The sequence below is a fragment of the Lepidochelys olivacea genome (genome assembly GCF_965140295.1).
Source record: "Lepidochelys olivacea isolate rLepOli2 genome assembly, chromosome: 1".
Classification (NCBI taxonomy): domain Eukaryota; kingdom Metazoa; phylum Chordata; order Testudines; family Cheloniidae; genus Lepidochelys; species Lepidochelys olivacea.
The window spans coordinates 240,090,506-240,107,727 of NC_140411.1; the positions used below are offsets into that span (position 1 = coordinate 240,090,506).

A 17,222-nucleotide genomic window follows, 5' to 3' on the forward strand; every position below is an offset into this window, starting at 1 on the left:
GAGCCAAGCAGCTCTATTCAAATGCATCTATCCTGTCTGGATCACTCCATTGCATCAGCTGTCCCAGAATTCATTTTTATTATATATTTATATACACTTTTTAAACATTAGGATGGGTTTTTTGGGCATGGTCTCTGTCTTCACTGTTCTGGTGTGCTGATCCACAGCATAAAGTGTTTCATTCCTTGACTTTACCGTGCCAAAGTATCTTGTGTCAATGTAGCAAAATGAAATCCATTCTTAATAGGGCTACAAAGGAATTTTCCTAAACGCCTTTTTCATGACACAGTTTGGAATGCCTATAATTTAATTTCACCATCAATGTTCTAAAGAGCCTAATTGAAAGAAAGATTTTAACCAAAACACATAAGCCAGCATTTAAAAATCTCTTCAACAGTTTGGAGCTTCATGGTATATACATAAGAATACAGTGCAGAAGCGAATCCTACTTTGTTAGCTTGGAGTGAATACAGAGACACGCCATTTGGGGAGAATCACCTGGATTTTTTTAGTGGGTATCAGACAAAGAATCGTCTGAAAACTATCTGTCCTATTTTCAAACCATAAAAAGACAAAGACATCAAGCATATATGAGCCAGAGCTACCCTGATTTACACTAGCTGAAGAGCTGGCCCTTTTGAACAGATAAAAGGAAAGCAACCAAGACAGGAAGAAAAAATATATTGACTTTCCCCCATTCTGATCACCATTGCAGGAGAGACTATGTGATGTGCTCTGCAGAAGGATGAGCAACACCCTTCAGCTCAGCATTGTTCTTGCCAGCCATACAGCACAGAGTGAACGTGTGGTATTTGCTAGCTCACTAACAGCTGCCAGATTGCTTGAAGGAATTATTCACATGTGTAGCGTTCATTAATTCTCGTCCACAGACAGCGTCCACAGAGATTGGCCTGAAAAACTATTTCTCTTTCCCTAGCTATGTCTGAGTCATGCCACCTTAGGCTGTTATCTCTCCTAAGCTAGGCAGGGTCAGCCTTGTTCAGTACTTGGACAAGAGATCTCCAATAAGAGGTGAGGTACTGTAGGAGTGATATTGGTTAATCAATATGCTGTGAATTGCACTGTGGACAATGTGGTTGGAAACATTTTCCCCCAGCAGTGTTGTCGATCCTCACGTAATTTGTCATAGAACTGGAAATGAAGACAAATACTATTTCCCATTGAAATGGGAGAGGGAGTTTAAATGGGTAATTATATTCAATCTAATGTGGATTTTAGCCAGGATGTCCCTAATCGTGAAAAAAAGTTGCCATGAGTCTTCCACAGGCCACAAATGATCAGGATCTTGAATTAATGCCTCCTCCAAAAGACTGCGGGGGAAATCCTGCTTCCATTAAAGTCAATGCCAGAACTCCCATTGACTTCACTGGACCTAAGATTTCGCCCTGCATGTCCAAACATCCCATCTCCATGCTGTGTTATTAGTTCAGACTTGACTCAGAGTGCCACCTACTAGAACACCATCATTCAAGTGAATGTGAAAGTAAGAATACAGATCTCATGGCAGGAGGCAGCATATTTCCTTAAATCGCCTTCAGTATGTCTCCTTCCTAGCAGCACTTCACGAATGATACTATCATAGTTGCATGCACTACTTGGTCTGTAACTCTTGTAGAACATAGTTACACAATTTCATTCTGGGAGGGGTGATGGAACACAGGGCATGTCTACACTACGAAATTAGGTCGAATTTATAGAAGTCAGTTTTGTAGAAAGCATTTTTATACAAACGTTTTATACAAAGCGTTTTTGATTGTGTGTCCCCCCACACAAATGCTCTAAGTGCATGTAGTCGGCGGAGTGTGTCCACAGTACTGAGGCAACCGTGGACTTCCGGAGCGTTGCACTGTGGGTGGCTATCCCACAGTTCCCGCAGTCTCCGCCGCCCATTTGAATTCTGGGTAGAAATCCCAGTGCCTGATGGGGCTAAAACATTGTTGCGGGTGGTTCTGGGTACATATCGTCAGGCCCCCGTTCTCTCCCTCCCTCCATGAAAGCAAGGGCAGATAATCGTTTCGCGCCTTTTTTCTTGAGTTACCTGTGCAGACGCCATACCACGCCAAGCGTGGAGCCCGCTCAGCTAACCATCACCGTATGTCACCGGGTGCTGGCAGACGTGGTACTGCATTGCTACACAGCAGCAGTTTATTGCCTTTTGGCAGCAGACAGTGCAGTATGACTGGCAGCCGTCATCGACATAGTCCTGGGTGCTCTTTTTTTCCCGGGCACCTGGGCAAACATGGGAGTGACTCAGCCAGGTCATTTCCCTTGTTTCGTCTCGTGGCAATTGAGTCCTACCTGCAGTGCACTGTCTTTTAACCTCCAGCCAGCAGAAGATGATGGCTAGTCGTCATACTACACCGTCTTCTGCCGAACACCCAGGTGTTGACGATGGCTAGCGGTCGTACTGCACAGTCTGCTGCCAGCAAGATGTATAAAGATAGATGAAGTGGCTCAAAACAAGAAATAGACCAGATTTGTTTTGTATTCATTTTCTCCTCTCTCCCTCCTTCCCTCTGTGAAATCAACGGCCTTCTAAACCCAGTTTTGAGTTCTATTCTTGAGGTTTTGAGTTCTATCCTTGAGGGGGCCATTCAGTTTCTCGCAAAGCCACCCCCTTTGTTGATTTTAATTCCCTGTAAGTCAACCCTGCAAGCCATGTTGTCAGTCGCCCCTCCCTCCATCAGGGCAACGGCAGACAATCGTTTCACGCCTTTTTTCTATGCAGATGCCATACCACAGCAAGCATGAAGCCCGCTCAGATCACTTTGGCAATTAGGAGCACATTAAACACCACGCGCATTATCCAGCAGTATCTGCGGCACCAGAACCTGGTAAAGCGATACCAGGCGAGTAGGCGACGTCAGCGCGGTGATGTGAGTGATGAGGACATGGACACAGACTTCTCTCAAAGCACGGGCCCTGGCAATGTGGGCATCATGGTGCTAATGGGGCAGGTTCATGTGGTGGAACGCCGATTCTGTGCTCGGGAAACAAGCACAGACTGGTGGGACCGCATAGTGTTGCAGGTCTGGGATGATTCCCAGTGGCTGCGAAACTTTTGCATGCGTAAGGGCACTTTCATGGAACTTTGTGACTTGCTTTCCCCTGCCCTGAGGTGCAAGAATACCAAGATGAGAGCAGCCCTCACACTTGAGAAGCGAGTGGCAATAGCCCTGTGGAAGCTTGCAACGCCAGACAGCTACCGGTCAGTTGGGAATCAATTTGGAGTGGGCAAATCCACTGTGGGGGCTGCTGTGATGCAAGTAGCCCACGCAATCAAAGATCTGCTGATATCAACGGTAGTGACCCTTGGAAATGTGCAGGTCATAGTGGATGGCTTTGCTGCAATGGGATTCCCTAACTGTGGTGGGGCCATAGATGGAATCCATATCCCTATCTTGGCACCGGAGCACCAAGCCAGTGAGTACATAAACTGCAAGGGGTACTTTTCAATAGTGCTGCAAGCACTGGTGGATCACAAGGGAAGTTTCACCAGCATCAACGTGGGATGGCCAGGAAAGGTACATGAAGCTCGCATCTTCAGGAACTCTGGTCTGTTTCAAAAGCTGCAAGAAGGGACTTTATTCCCAGACCAGAAAATAACCGTTGGGGATGTTGAAATGCCTATAGTTATCCTTGGGGACCCAGTCTATCCCTTAATGCCATGGCTCATGAAGCCGTACACAGGCAGCCTGGACAGCAGTCAGGAGCTGTTCAACTACAGGCTGAGCAAGTGCAGAATGGTGGTAGAATGTGCACTTGGACGTTTAAAAGCACGCTGGCGCAGTTTACTGACTCGGTTAGACCTCAGCGAAACCAATATTCCCACTGTTATTACTGCTTGCTGTGCGCTCCACAATATCTGTGAGAGTAAGGGAGAGACGTTTATGGTGGGGTGGGAGGTTGAGGCAAATCGCCTGGCTGCTGGTTTCACACAGCCAGACACCAGAGTGGTTAGAAGAGCACAGGAGGGTGCGGTGCGCATCAGAGAGGCTTTGAAAACCAGTATCATGACTGGACAGGCTACAGTGTGAAAGTTCTGTTTGTTTCTCCTTGATGAACCCCCCCGCCCCTTGGTTCACTCTACTTCCCTGTAAGGTAACCAACCTCCCCTCCTCCCTTCGATCACCGCTTGCAGAGGCAATAAAGTCATTGTTGCTTCACATTCATGCATTCTTTATTCATTCATCACACAAATAGGGGGATAACTACCAAGGTAGCCCAGGAGGGGTGGTGGAGGAGAGAAGCACCAGGAGGGGTGGTGGAGGAGGGAAGGACAAGGCCACACAGCACTTTAAAAGTTTAAAACTTTAAAACTTATTGAATGCCAACCTTCTGTTGCTTGGGCAATCCTCTGGGGTGGAGTGGCTGGAGGCCCCCACACCGCGTTCTTGGGCGTCTGGGTGTGGAGGCTATGGAACTTGGGGAGGAGGGCGGTTGGTTACACAGGGGCTGTAGTGGCAGTCTGTGCTCCAGCTGCCTTTCCTGCAGCTCAACCATACGCTGGAGCATATCGGTTTGATCCTCCAACAGCCTCAGCATTGAATCCTGCCTCCTCTCATCATGCTGCCGCCACCTTTCAGCTTCAACCCTCTCTTCAGTCTGCCACTTACTCACTTCAGCCCGCCACCTCTCCTCCCGGTCATTTTGTGCTTTCCTGCGCTCTGACATTGTCTGCCTCCACGCATTCGTCTGTGCTCTGTCAGTGTGGGAGGACAGCATGAGCTCAGAGAACATTTCCTCACGAGTGCGGTTTTTTCGCCTTCTAATCTTCACTAGCCTCTGGGAAGGAGAAGATCCTGTGATCCTTGAAACACATGCAGCTGGTGGAGAAAAAAAAAAGAGACAGTGGTATTTAAAAAGACACATTTTCTAGAACAATGGCTACACTCTTTCACGGTAAACCTTGCTGTTAACATTACATACACAGCACATGTGCTTTCATTCCAAGGTCGCATTTTGCCTCTCCCCTCCCCCCTGGCTAACAGCGGGGAACATTTCTGTTCAGCCACAGGCAAACAGCCCCGCAGGAACGGGCACCTCTGCATGTCCCCTTAAGAAAAGCACCCTATTTCAACCAGGTGACCATGAATGATATCACTTTCCTGAGGATAACACAGAGAGATAAAGAACGGATGTTGTTTGAATGCCAGCAAACATACACTGCAATGCTTTGTTGTACAATGATTCCCGAGTACGTGCTACTGGCCTGGTGTGGTAAAGTGTCCTACCATGGAGGACGCAATAAGGCTGCCCTCACCAGAAACCTTTTGCAAAGGCTTTGGGAGTACATCCAGGAGAGCTGAAAATGCCAGGGCAAATTAATCATTAAACATGCTTGCTTTTAAACCATATATAGTATTTTAAAAGGTACACTCACCAGAGGTCCCCTCTCCACCTGCTGGGTCCGGGAGGCAGCCTTGGGTGGGTTCGGGGGGTACTGGCTCCAAGTCCAGGGTGAGAAACAGTTCCTGGCTGTCAGGAAAACCGGTTTCTCTGCTTGCTTGCTGTGAGCTATCTTCCACATCCCCAAAACCTGCTTCTGTGTTGCCTCCATCTCCATTGAAGGAGTTAAACAACACGGCTGGGATAGTGGTGGCTGAACCCCCTAAAATGGCATGCAGCTCATCATAGAAGTGGCATGTTTGGGGCTCTGACCCGGAGCGGCTGTTTGCCTCTCTAGTTTTCTGGTAGGCTTGCCTCAGCTCCTTAAGTGGCATTGCTTTGGGTCCCTGTTATGACCTCTGTCCTTCATGCCCTGGGAGATTTTGACAAATGTTTTGGCATTTTGAAAACTGGAACGGAGTGCTGATAGCATGGATTCCTCTCCCCATACAGCGATCAGATCCCATACCTCCCATTCGGTCCATGCTGGAGCTCTTTTGCGATTCTGGGACTCCATCATGGTCACCTCTGCTGATGAGCTCTGGCCAGCGTGGCAAGCTGCAGGTGACCATGCAAACAGGAAATTGAAATTCAAAAGTTTGCGGGCCTTTTCCTGTCTACCTGGCCACTGCATCTGAGTTGAGAGTGCTGTCCAGAGCAGTCACAATAGAGCACTCTGGGATAGCTCCCGGAGGCCAATACCGTCTAATTGCGTCCATAGTACTCCAAATTCGTCCTGGCAAGGCCGATTTAAGTGCTAATCCACTTGTCGGGGTGGAGTAAGGAAATCGATTTTAAGAGCCCTTTAAGTCGAAATAAAGGGCTTCATCGTGCGGACGGGTGCAGGTTTACATCGTTTTAACGCTGCTAAATTCGACCTAAACTCCTAGTGTAGACCAGGGCACAGACTACTAGTTTGAACACCAGGCAGAAGACAGAAGTTCTAGGTTTTATGCCTTGCTCTTCCACTGAAGCCTAATATCTCTGTCACCAGCGGTCACTTATCTCAGTGCCTCAGTTTATCTACCTCTACAGTGTGTATACTACTGTACTACTGGTATACCTCACAGTGGCATTTATTCACTACATTTTTATAAACCATTTTTTTGTAAACATTTTGAGAGGTTTGGATTAAAAGCACTATAGAAGTGCAGCATATTATTAATGTTACTGTATGGACTTTCTTTTTAAGCAACTTCTCTCTCACACACACAGAGCACTTAAATCCTTTCTCCTTTTCACATCAAGATGCTCAATTGTGCTTTTAAGGTTAACTGGTTCTAGAACATGGTGTGGGTTTTTGTTTGTTTGCTTGTTTGTTTATAAACCCTGAAAGCTTCAAGATATCAGGAGAAAATATTGTAATTGCTTACATCATGTAGAATGCTGACACATTACCTTCAGCCATTACTGTGTTCACAATGAGGAGATCATTATAGGCAGCTCTATGTTATTTATTGAGGAGGTGCTACATGTAAGACTGGGCTAATGCTATTTATAATAAATAAATTGCAGAGCAGTGTGCAAGAGCTATAAAGTTCATTTGAACAGCCAGAATACTAACGGCATTCCTTGGTTTAAATATTTAATTTTTCCCTCCCAAGAATGTTTTTTTTTAGCCCTGAGCTATGTGTCTAGCATGTTCGGTTCAGATCCCAAGAGAATATTGACCAGGTTCTCTGAAGTTCTCTGCATTATTTATCTCTTCTTACCATAAAACGTCTGATAGACATACGGTTTCAATAATTAAATGTCAACAATTCATGTTGTTGGCCAAAACCCTGGAGGACCATAACAAATAAATAATAATGCTCTGCATTTTTATAGCACCTTTCATCCAAGGATCTCCAAGTGCTCCGCAAATATTAACTAACTCCCGCACAAACTTTATAAGGTAGCTTAGAATTATACCGTTTACACATTTTCACAGGGAGATTGGTTAGCTTGCCCAAGATCACAGCTCAAGTCACTGGCACAGGAGCAGCATGGGGCTGGGGGGAAGCTTGCAGGGGCTATAGACACCCCAAAATTTGCCTTAGCCCCTCCCCCGTAACTACCCCATAGCAGCTGCCACTCTCTAGCCACCCAGTGGCACAGCAGAGAGAGTGGTGGCTTCTGGCCTGGCGCCCAGCTCTGAAGCAGCACAGGAGTAAGCCTGGGCTTTCTGAGGGCAATCCCCGGCCCACTTCCCTGCCCACTGGGGCACGCTGCCCAGGGCAGGTAGAGGGTCCGGGGCTTCCCATAGCTGCCCAGATTGACCTGCTCTGGCCCCACTCCCCATGGTCACTGCTCCCCGAGAGCTTCATCGGTCCCAAAGTCAGGTCTCCCCACCTGGCAGCTGTTACCAGCTGCGAGCAGTTAAAGGGCAGCTGGAAGCTGAGGAGCAGCTGCAGCCCTGTCCCGGGGCAGAGTCTCAGGGAGGAGGGGAACAGGCAGGGCTGAAGCTTAAGTGGAGCAAAGGGTGGGGCCACAGAAAGAGGCAGGGCCTCATGACAAGTAGAGGCACAACCCCCCTACTGTTCTGTCTAGCCCACCTCATCCCCCCTCCCCGGGGAAGAGGCTGGCGCCCCACTGCACTGGCACATAAGGGAATATATGCTCAGAGTCCTGCCCCCTTTACATTCAGCTCACAAAGTCTCACTCTGATCTGACGCTGATGAAACAATTGCCATCAGTGTAATTACACAATTGCTGGAGCACCCATGGAAAAAAAAAGTAGCGGGCACTTAGCACCTACCGGCAGCCAGCTCCATCCTCCCCGCAGCGCCTCCCATCCACTGGTGGCCCCACTGATCAACTCCTCCCCATCCCTCCCAACGCCTCCCTCCCACGCACCACAATCAGCGGTTCCACAGTATGCAGGAGACACTGGGGGGGGGGGGAGAGGAGCAGAGATGGGGCATGCTAGGAGGTGGCAGAAAGAGAAGTGGTGGGGGCAGAACAGGGTGGAGGCTTGGGGGAAGTGTAGGGGTGGGGGTAGGGTGTGGGGCAGAGCAGAGCAGAGGCAGGAACAGGTGGGGCAAGGGTGAGGGGTTGGGGGAAGGGGTGGGGTGGAGTGGAGTGGAGTGGAGGGTTGAGCACCCCGGGGCCCAGAGAAAACCAGCGCCTGTGACACCAGGACAAAACCAGTAAAAGTGCAAATCAGAAACGGGTCTATTATTGCTTCTTTGCTACCCAGATGTTTTGTCATCACAATGTTGAGAGAGATCAAGGAGGATGGGCTAGATGGAACACTTGTCTGGATCCAGTATAGCAATTTCTGTGTTCCAAATTGTGACATATTATGGGAAACAACGATTTCGGACAGGATAAAGAAGCAATTGTCACCTCATTTCCAATCTAATATGTCAAAACATTCATTAGAGGCAAGATATATATTTTAGTTGCCTTTCTTCAATCGTTTTCCTTTCGTGTCATCACACATGACCCCTTTTACACTATATCCAGAGAAAAACAAGAAAGATAATAATGATTTTACATTTACATAGTGTCTTTCATCCCAAGTGACATGTTGAGAGCTATGATGAGGCATAGCACTAGCCTAAGAATTTTTTCAGACTATGTTCTCTGGAATTAGAATCAGATTTTGGTTTCAGAAAACAGCTGAACTTGAAGGCAACACTCAGTCCAGGCTCTGTTTGCTCAGTTAGTTTTCAGCCATTTATTCTATTTTCCTCTCTTGTTTAAAATTGGGCAAACCGGTTTGGATAAAATCAGAGCTACCAGCACAAATGTTCTGCGAAGACTCCACCAAAAATCTATACTGATGTTCAAAACAGTTTGGTTAAATTTTGCACACTGCTGCATTTCAATTTCACTTGAATGCAGTGTCCAGACAGCATAATGAGAACAGCTTGTTCTCAAAAAATTCCTTCAGCATCTCAGAGTTGCCACTGATTTCAGAGAAGGATCCAAAATTTTGGCTGCTTATCCAAAGTGAACCCTCAGGATTTTTGAGCATTGTCGTGAACCTATTGAGAGCCACAGACCTGGCATAGAAACAATACAGTGACTTTGTAAAACTACATAGGAAGCTGTAACATACAGAAGGCTCTACTGTAATGAGAAATGTATCAATATAGGAAGTAGATATGTCTTGGGGTTTTTTTAGTATATTCCAGTGGTTAAATGTAAGGAAGTAGAAGTCAGGAATCTTGATTTCCATTCTTGTCTCACTTAACAGCTATGGCCTGGATCCACAAAGGCGCTTAGATACTGCAATGCTGAGCATTATTATGCCTAACTTTTAGGCACCTTGGGGGGAAAAAAAATCACTGGAATCCACAAAGCTTGGGATTCCTATACAGTGCATGGGGAGAGATAGGTTCCTGAGAGTGGGATCCACAAAAGCCAGTATTGTAGGCAGCTCCATGCCTAAGCTAGCCGGTGAGAGGTGTGTGTCCTAAACTCCCTCCCTCTCATGGAATTAGGTGTGTGAATCTAGGCTGGAGGGAGGTGCCTCTCTCTCCTTACAGTCCACAGCTGGGAACCCTTTCCTGGAGTCCGGCATATAAATGATTAGGTAACACTACACAATACAGATGGGGTGGGGGGGAAGGAGGCGTCCCTTATAGCTTTTATCCCAGAGGTTAGAGCACTCACACAGAACCTGGAGCACACTTGTTCATCCCCATACCCCCTCTGCCTGAGAAGAAGGGATTTTAACAGGGATTCCTTACTTCTCAGGCAGGTGCCCTAACTCCTGGACTATCCTGATGCAGAGCTCTCACCAACTCTCTTGCTGAAGTTGCTCCACTTTGTATTAAAAAATTAAGTGTTAATAGAGCCAGAGCAGGAATAAAAACCATTCCATAGCCCAGTTGTTAAGGGCATCCATCTGAGAGATGGGAAACCCCTGTTCAAATCCCTGCTCAAATCCCTGCTCCCTCATCGGGCTGAGGGAGGGAACTGAACTGGGGACTCTCAAATCCTGGGTAAGTGTCGCAATCACTAGCTAAAGGTCGAAAGAGAGGTCTCCCCGGCCATTCTCTGTGGAGTTAGGCACGCTTTGAGCATGCCTATTAGGCTCTGCAGGCAAGGAAGGTGTTTCCCCGCCTACCTTCATCTGGTTTGAGGTTCGCACTGGGACTTAGACATAAGATAGTTGTTGGGGCATCTGCCTGAGGCAGAAAATTAGGCACCTACAGAACTTTTACCGCAAAAAATGTAGGTGTTGAAGTACCCTATAGGGTTAGAGCAGTAGCGGAAGGTAAGGTCCATGGGAAGAAAATCTAAGGGATAAAGTTGTTCAGGAGAGCTGGCAGGTTTTCAAGGAGACCATATTAAAAGGCACAACTGCAAACTATCCTGATGCAAAGGAAAGAGAAAGCACAGTAAGAGGCCAATATGGCATCATTGGGAGCTTTTTAATTACCTGAAAATGAAAAAGGAATCGTACCAAAAATGGAAACATGAATGAACTGCTAAGGAGGAGTAAAAAAAGAACAGTAATAGCAAAAGACATAAAAGGCAATAAGAAGAGTTCTTTAAACACATTAAGAGCAAGGCAGATGAAGGAAAGTGTAGGTCCTCTACTTAATAGGAAAGGAGAGCTAATAACAGATTATATCAATGCTGCTGTGGTGTTTAACCTTTTTCATAAAGACTGAAGCAAAATAGGCATTAATGGTGACCAGATACTCAACACAATTAATATTAACAAAAAGGCAGAAGGAACACAAGCCAAAATAGGAAAAGAATAGGTTAAAGAATATTTAGGTAAGTTAGATATATTCAAGTCAACAAGACCTGATGAAATTCATCATAGGATACTTAGGGAACTAGCTGAAGCACTCTTGGAACAGTTAGCATTTATCTTTGAGAACTCCTGGAGGACAGGCAAGGTCCCAGAGGACTGGAGAAATGTACCTATCTTTAAAAAGGGCAATAGAAGACCTGGGGAATAATAGACCAGTCAGCCCAACTTCAATACCTGGAAAGAGACTGGAACGAGTTATTAAACAATCAGTTTGTAAGCACCTGGAGGATAATAGGGTCACAAAGAATAGTCAGCATCGATTTGTCAAGCACAAATCATGCCAAACCAATGCTATTCCCTCCTTCAACAGCGTTACTGGTCTAGTGGATAGATAGGAAGCAGCACACTTTTTGACACAGTCCCACATGACAGTCTCATAAGCAAACCAGGGAAATGTGGTCTAGATTAAATTACTATTAGATGGGTGCAGATGTGGTTGAAAGGCCATACTCAAAGAGTAGTTATAAATGGTTTGCTATCAAACTGGGATGGCATATTTAATGTAGTCCCATTGGGTTCAGTCCTGGTCCAGTACTATTCAATATTTTCACAAATTACTTGGATAATGAAGCAGAGAGTATGCTTATCAAATTTCTAGAACACACCAAGCTAGGAAGGGATACAAGCATTTTGGAGATTTTAGAATTCAAAATGACCTTGAAAAATTAGAGAATTGGACTAAAATCAACAAGATGAAATTCAATAAAGACAAGTGCAAAGTACTTCATTTGGGAAGGAAAAAAATCAAATGCACAATTACAAAATAGGGAATTACTAGCCAGGATGTAAAACTGGTACAAAATATCTGGAGGGCTATAGTGCATCACATATTGAATGAGAGTCAGCAATGTGATACTGCCACAAGTTGGCTGGTCCCCCACCTCCCCCAGGGGGTCCCCTGGGTAAACACCAGCCTCATATACTGCTAATGCTGTTGTATGTATTGGAAAGAATTTCAGGAAGGGTTAAAGGTATGAATGCGGAACAAAAGGGTTTTTTACAGGCAGCAACAGGCCGAAGGGGGATGAAAGGAGAAAGGAATGGGTTAACTTGATATTCCAGCTAAACTCGAAGATAAGGAGCTGACTCCAGCCCAAAGCCATTGCACACACTCTGATACCTGCCAAGACAGAAGGGGGGGAGGGGGGAGTCCACCCCCCGACCAGCTGTGAGAAAGGAGAGTTGCTGAACAAAATTGCAGGGGCCGTGAAAAGGAGTAAGACAACAAGGTCAGCGTGAGAAAAATAAGCATCTCCCGGCCCTGAAGCTGGTGTGTTTTGGGAAAGCTGAGGAAGCCACGGCTGTCCAGTTTGAACTGGTACACAGAGCTTGGGGAAACAAAGGTCCCAGAAGGAGACACCCCCAAGAGACTCCAGGGACTTAAAAACCCTCCCGGGAGCTGAGACAAATCAGAGATCAACAGCGGACCCTGGACAACCTGTGCAGAGGGCAGAATCCATCCTTCTCTCTCTTCTTCTTACGTCACACTAGGCCTGGCCAGCCTTGGGTAATGTGTGTGTGAGTATGAAAGTGGATTAGGACTTGGGACACTAACACTTTCTTCCTTCCTCTGAGTGATGTGGGGAGCACCCATCACTCTCCGCTGTTATTTTATTAATAAAGCTTTAAAAAAAACTTAGACCCTTGGTGTGCTCCTTCATCCCCTTCCCCAGATGATCCTGTGGCTTCAGCCTGATCACTTGATGCCTCAGGCAGATTGGTAGCTGAAATCTGTCACAATACATCCCAGAACATTAGCCTTTTTCGCAGCTGCATTAACAGAACTGTCATATGGATGACCCAGAAGGTAACTCTCCCACTCTACTCGGCACTGGTGAGGCCTCAGGTGGAGTACCATGTCCAATTCTGGGTGCCACACTTTAGGAAAGATTTTGGACAAATTGGATGGAGACCAGAGCAACAAAAATGATAAAAAGATAAAAAGTTTAGAAAATCTGACCTGCGAAGAAAGGTTAAAAAACTGCATGCTTAGTTTTCAGAAAAGATGACTGAGGGGGGAACTGATGACAATCTTCAAATACATTAAGGGCTGTAATAAAGAGGATGCTGATCAATTGCTCTGTCTACTGAAAGTAGGAGAAACTGCAGCAAGGGAAATTTGGGTTAGATATTAGGAAAAACATTGTAACTATACAGGTAGCTAAGTTCTGGAATAGGCTTCCAAGGAAGGCTGTGGAATCCTCATCATTGGAGGATTGTAAAAACAGGTTGGACAAACACCTGTCAGAAATGGTCTAGATTTACTTGGTCATGCCTCAGCGCAGGGGGCTGGACTTGATGACCACTTGAAGTTCCTTCCAACCCTAAATTTCTATAATTCTATGAAATGGGGCTTTTTGGGTCACAGTAGTGACCAAGAACCTTTTCAAGATCTGGCCCTCTGACCTTGATTCTGTACCATATGGAGTCAATGGCAAAATTCCCATGCACTTCAGTGATTCAGGTCAGTTTGCTTACATATATAATGGATAAGATAACTACTTATTTACCTCACATCAGTGATGTGAAGGTTCATTAACTGTCGTTTGTAGAGCACTTTGACAACCATTGGAAAGATTGCCAGGCCTACATATATTAGTGAGATGAATAGAAGGGCTGACAAATTAAATATTTATCTCAAGGGATAAGAAATCTTGATGTTAACCAGAACACAGTCATCTGTATAATTACATACATGATGATTAAAAACAAATAATCAGATGTATTTGGAAATCTCTTCATTATGGCCTGAGTTTCAAAAGCACGATTTTGTCTCTTTTAAGCAGTATTAACAAAGAGAATGAAAGTTAGGGCCTCAGTTCAGTAAGGTACCCAAGAACATGCATAACTTTAAGCACGACTAGTCACATTGGCTTCTCAGAAGTCAGTAGGGCTACTCACATGCTTAAAGTAGCTTGCTGAATTGGAGCCTATTCTACATATAAGTTATAGTTTACACTGAAGCCAGCTACAGCCAGCAGCATTTACAAATATTCATAAGCAAATTCTGGCTGATTGATGTTGCTCTAGACTTCAGTATTCACCTCCAAGGAGATAATCAATGCCCAAATCCTGCAACATCTTCCAAGTGGATGAACCACTGTGTCCCTAGAGAAGTTACAGCATTGTGGCCCTAAGCAAAAAGCAGTGAGACATGACATGGAGTATATCATTCTGAAATATCACCATGCCCTGGATAGGTTAGGCACAAGGCAATATTCACTCTTCTTCCCACTGCAGTCTACAGTCAGCCTTGCCCCTGCCACCTACAGATCTAGTTATTTGAACTATTTTTTTTAATAGTTTTAATTTCTATTAAGTTCCATGTTCTGTTTTTATTCTGTCTCCTCGATGCCTAAAAACAAAAACCCCAAAACCTTTCTACTTCCTTTTCTCACTGGATCCAGAAACTGAGCTCAAATTGGTAACTTTAGCTCCAGAAATATGGGAGTAAGCACAGTTGTGCAACCACATCATAAAAAGTTGGGGGGCCATGAGAATGCATTAGTTCTGCCATCATGATTTGCTGGGGGTGAGTAACCTATCAAAAGAACTGCCTTGTATTTATTTGTGTCACTACCAGTTGATTGATAATATTTTTAGTTTATGTCACTGAGGTGAATTAATATGACCCCCGAGGAGGTTCTAATTCGAAATTAGATCCAACCTGTGATGCTGTGTCAAGATGTTGCTAGGTTGTTGACCAGTCAGACTATAGGATTTCCTAATACTGTTTTGTAGCAGAAATAAATTGATGCATCATCACTCTTACAATCCAGAATCTCTCTCTCAGATGTGACAATATCAGCCCAAGCTCCAAAACGTACATGGAGGGGAGAGGTTGGAGTGACCCATTAGAGAGAGAGAGTGGGTAAGCAATAAAATTCATATCAAACATGCCTTCCCAGGCCCTCTCAGACTTCCAGGGTATCTGGAACTGGAGACTGGGACCAGGTCCCACCTCTACTGTTATATAAAATACCACCTTTATTAAGCAACCTGCATCTTTCGAAGACCATTCTAGAGTGCTCTCCAAAATAAGGGACATTCTGTTCCATCATCGTTAGATGAGAGCCCCTGATATGTGTAGGTCTCTTGAACAGTCCCTTAAGTCATTTTCATATAGCATCCTATAAATGTATACAGTTAACATAAGTGACTAATAAAATGTTTCAACCCATTTCATATAAAAAGATGCAAGGCAATGTCAGAAAACTAGAATACGGTCTCAAAAAAAGTACTGTCCTGTGTTAGGATATAGACATGCAGGCCTGTCTGTAAAGGCCTAAACTCTAAGAATTTAGGTGTATTTTTATCACTTAGCTAGTTATAGGGGTATAAAAGAAATAATCAGATCACTGTCTGCCGGTGTAAGGGCCTTTTCTCACTGTGACAGTCTGAGGCCCTGTTCTTAGGCTAAGGCCTTTGGTTAAACAGCAGAGGCAGCCACAAACTGGGAAGCAAATGCTAGTCACATTGAAATAAGGTGCTATTGGGCTGTTAGGAATACAGTCCTGTCCTGATAGTGCTTATCACCTCCAGAGAAAGGGAAGTGCCTAGAAAATATAAAGGGAAACTTAGTTTGATAGCATCCTGTCTGGCAAGAACTCACTTATCAATAGCTGGGATGTGAAATCCTTATTTCTGTGTTGTTCTATCATTTTAGTCCCCATTTCCCTATTGTTTGTCTGTATAATCTCTGTTCTTTGATTGTTTCCGTCTGCTGTATAATTAATTTTGCTGGGTGTAAACTAATTAAGGTGGTGGGATATAATTGGTTAAATAATCATGTTACAATATGTTAGGATTGGTAGTTAAATTTCAGTAAAATGATTGGTTAAGGTATAGCTAAGCAAAACTCAAGTTTACTATATAGTCTGCAGTCAATCAGGAAGTGGATGGGGGGGAGAATGGGAACAGGGAATGGGGGTGGGGAAACTGGAATCATGTTTTGCTAAGGGGGAAATGGGAATAGGGACACAGGTAAGGCTCTGTGGTGACAGAGCTGGGAAGGGGGACACTAAGGAAGGAAACTGGAATCATGCTTGCTGGAAGTTCACCCCAATAAACATCGAATTGTTTGCACCTTTGGACTTCCGGTATTGTTACTCTCTGTTCATGCGAGAAGGAGCAGGGAAGTAAGTGGGTGAAGGAATAAGCCCCCTAACATCCTGCTTTTAAAATGAATACTGAATGCTAAGGCATTCACCAAAAAAATCAAAATGAACATTACAATGAAAATAAAGTCGTTTCAGTTTCAAAGCAGGCAGTATTGACCCTGTGTCAATATTCTACTGAAATGACATTTTGTATTATGCAGAATGACCAACACCAAGGTTATTTAATCTAACAGATATTGGTACAATAGTGATAGTTGCTCACTGTGACATTATTCAATAGATACATCTTAACTGGTGTAGAAAAGACCCCATTCTATAAAGACAGGTTTCAGAGTAGCAGCCATGTTAGTCTGTATCCGCAAAAAGAAAAGGAGGACTTGTGGCACCTTAGAGACTAACCAATTTATGTGAGCATAAGCTTTCGTGAGCTACAGCTCACTTCATCAAATGCATCCAATGAAGTGAGCTGTAGCTCACAAAAGCTTATGCTCAAATAAATTTGTCAGTCTCTAAAGTGCCACAAGTATTCCCATTCTGTAAAAAGCGTTATAAAACTAAAGTATTGAACTAACATTCTTGCCGGTTTTCAGGAATAAATACCTCAGCCATTATATTTTTTCTACAATACCAGCAGCAGGGGGAAAGGATGAAATTGAAGTAGAGGGAGAGAGATTTGCAATTAAGATATACTTTGAGCATATGAAATTACCTTTAAAAAACCACCTTCTCCCAGCCTCTTCTCCCCCATGCACTGTCAGTTCAATACTGATGAAAGCTGCCAGATTCACAGCTCAAGACTGTAACTTTGTTTATCCCTAGAACAGGTGATGGCAGTGCAAGCTTCCCTTTTGCTACCTAATCTGTCTCAATCCTGACATGGAAGGACCATCGTGACTCTGGATAAGAGATAAATTTAGTCTCCCTTACTTGTTCAG

At 44.7% G+C, this 17,222-nt stretch overlaps 1 protein-coding gene across 2 annotated transcripts in view; it reads right to left on the minus strand.

Annotated features, from left to right (window-relative positions):
• Nucleotides 1–17,222, minus strand: part of PTPRO (protein tyrosine phosphatase receptor type O) — a 229,769-nt gene that overhangs the window by 143,203 nt on the left and 69,344 nt on the right. Inside the window, exon 2 of one of the 2 annotated variants that reach the window (XM_084632059.1) lies at nucleotides 4,357–4,847. The exons of the other annotated variant lie outside the window; for it this stretch is intronic. Coding sequence (XP_084488185.1) covers nucleotides 4,357–4,847 — 491 coding nt within the window. The remainder of the gene's footprint in view (nucleotides 1–4,356; nucleotides 4,848–17,222) is intronic. 2 annotated transcript variants of the gene reach the window in all.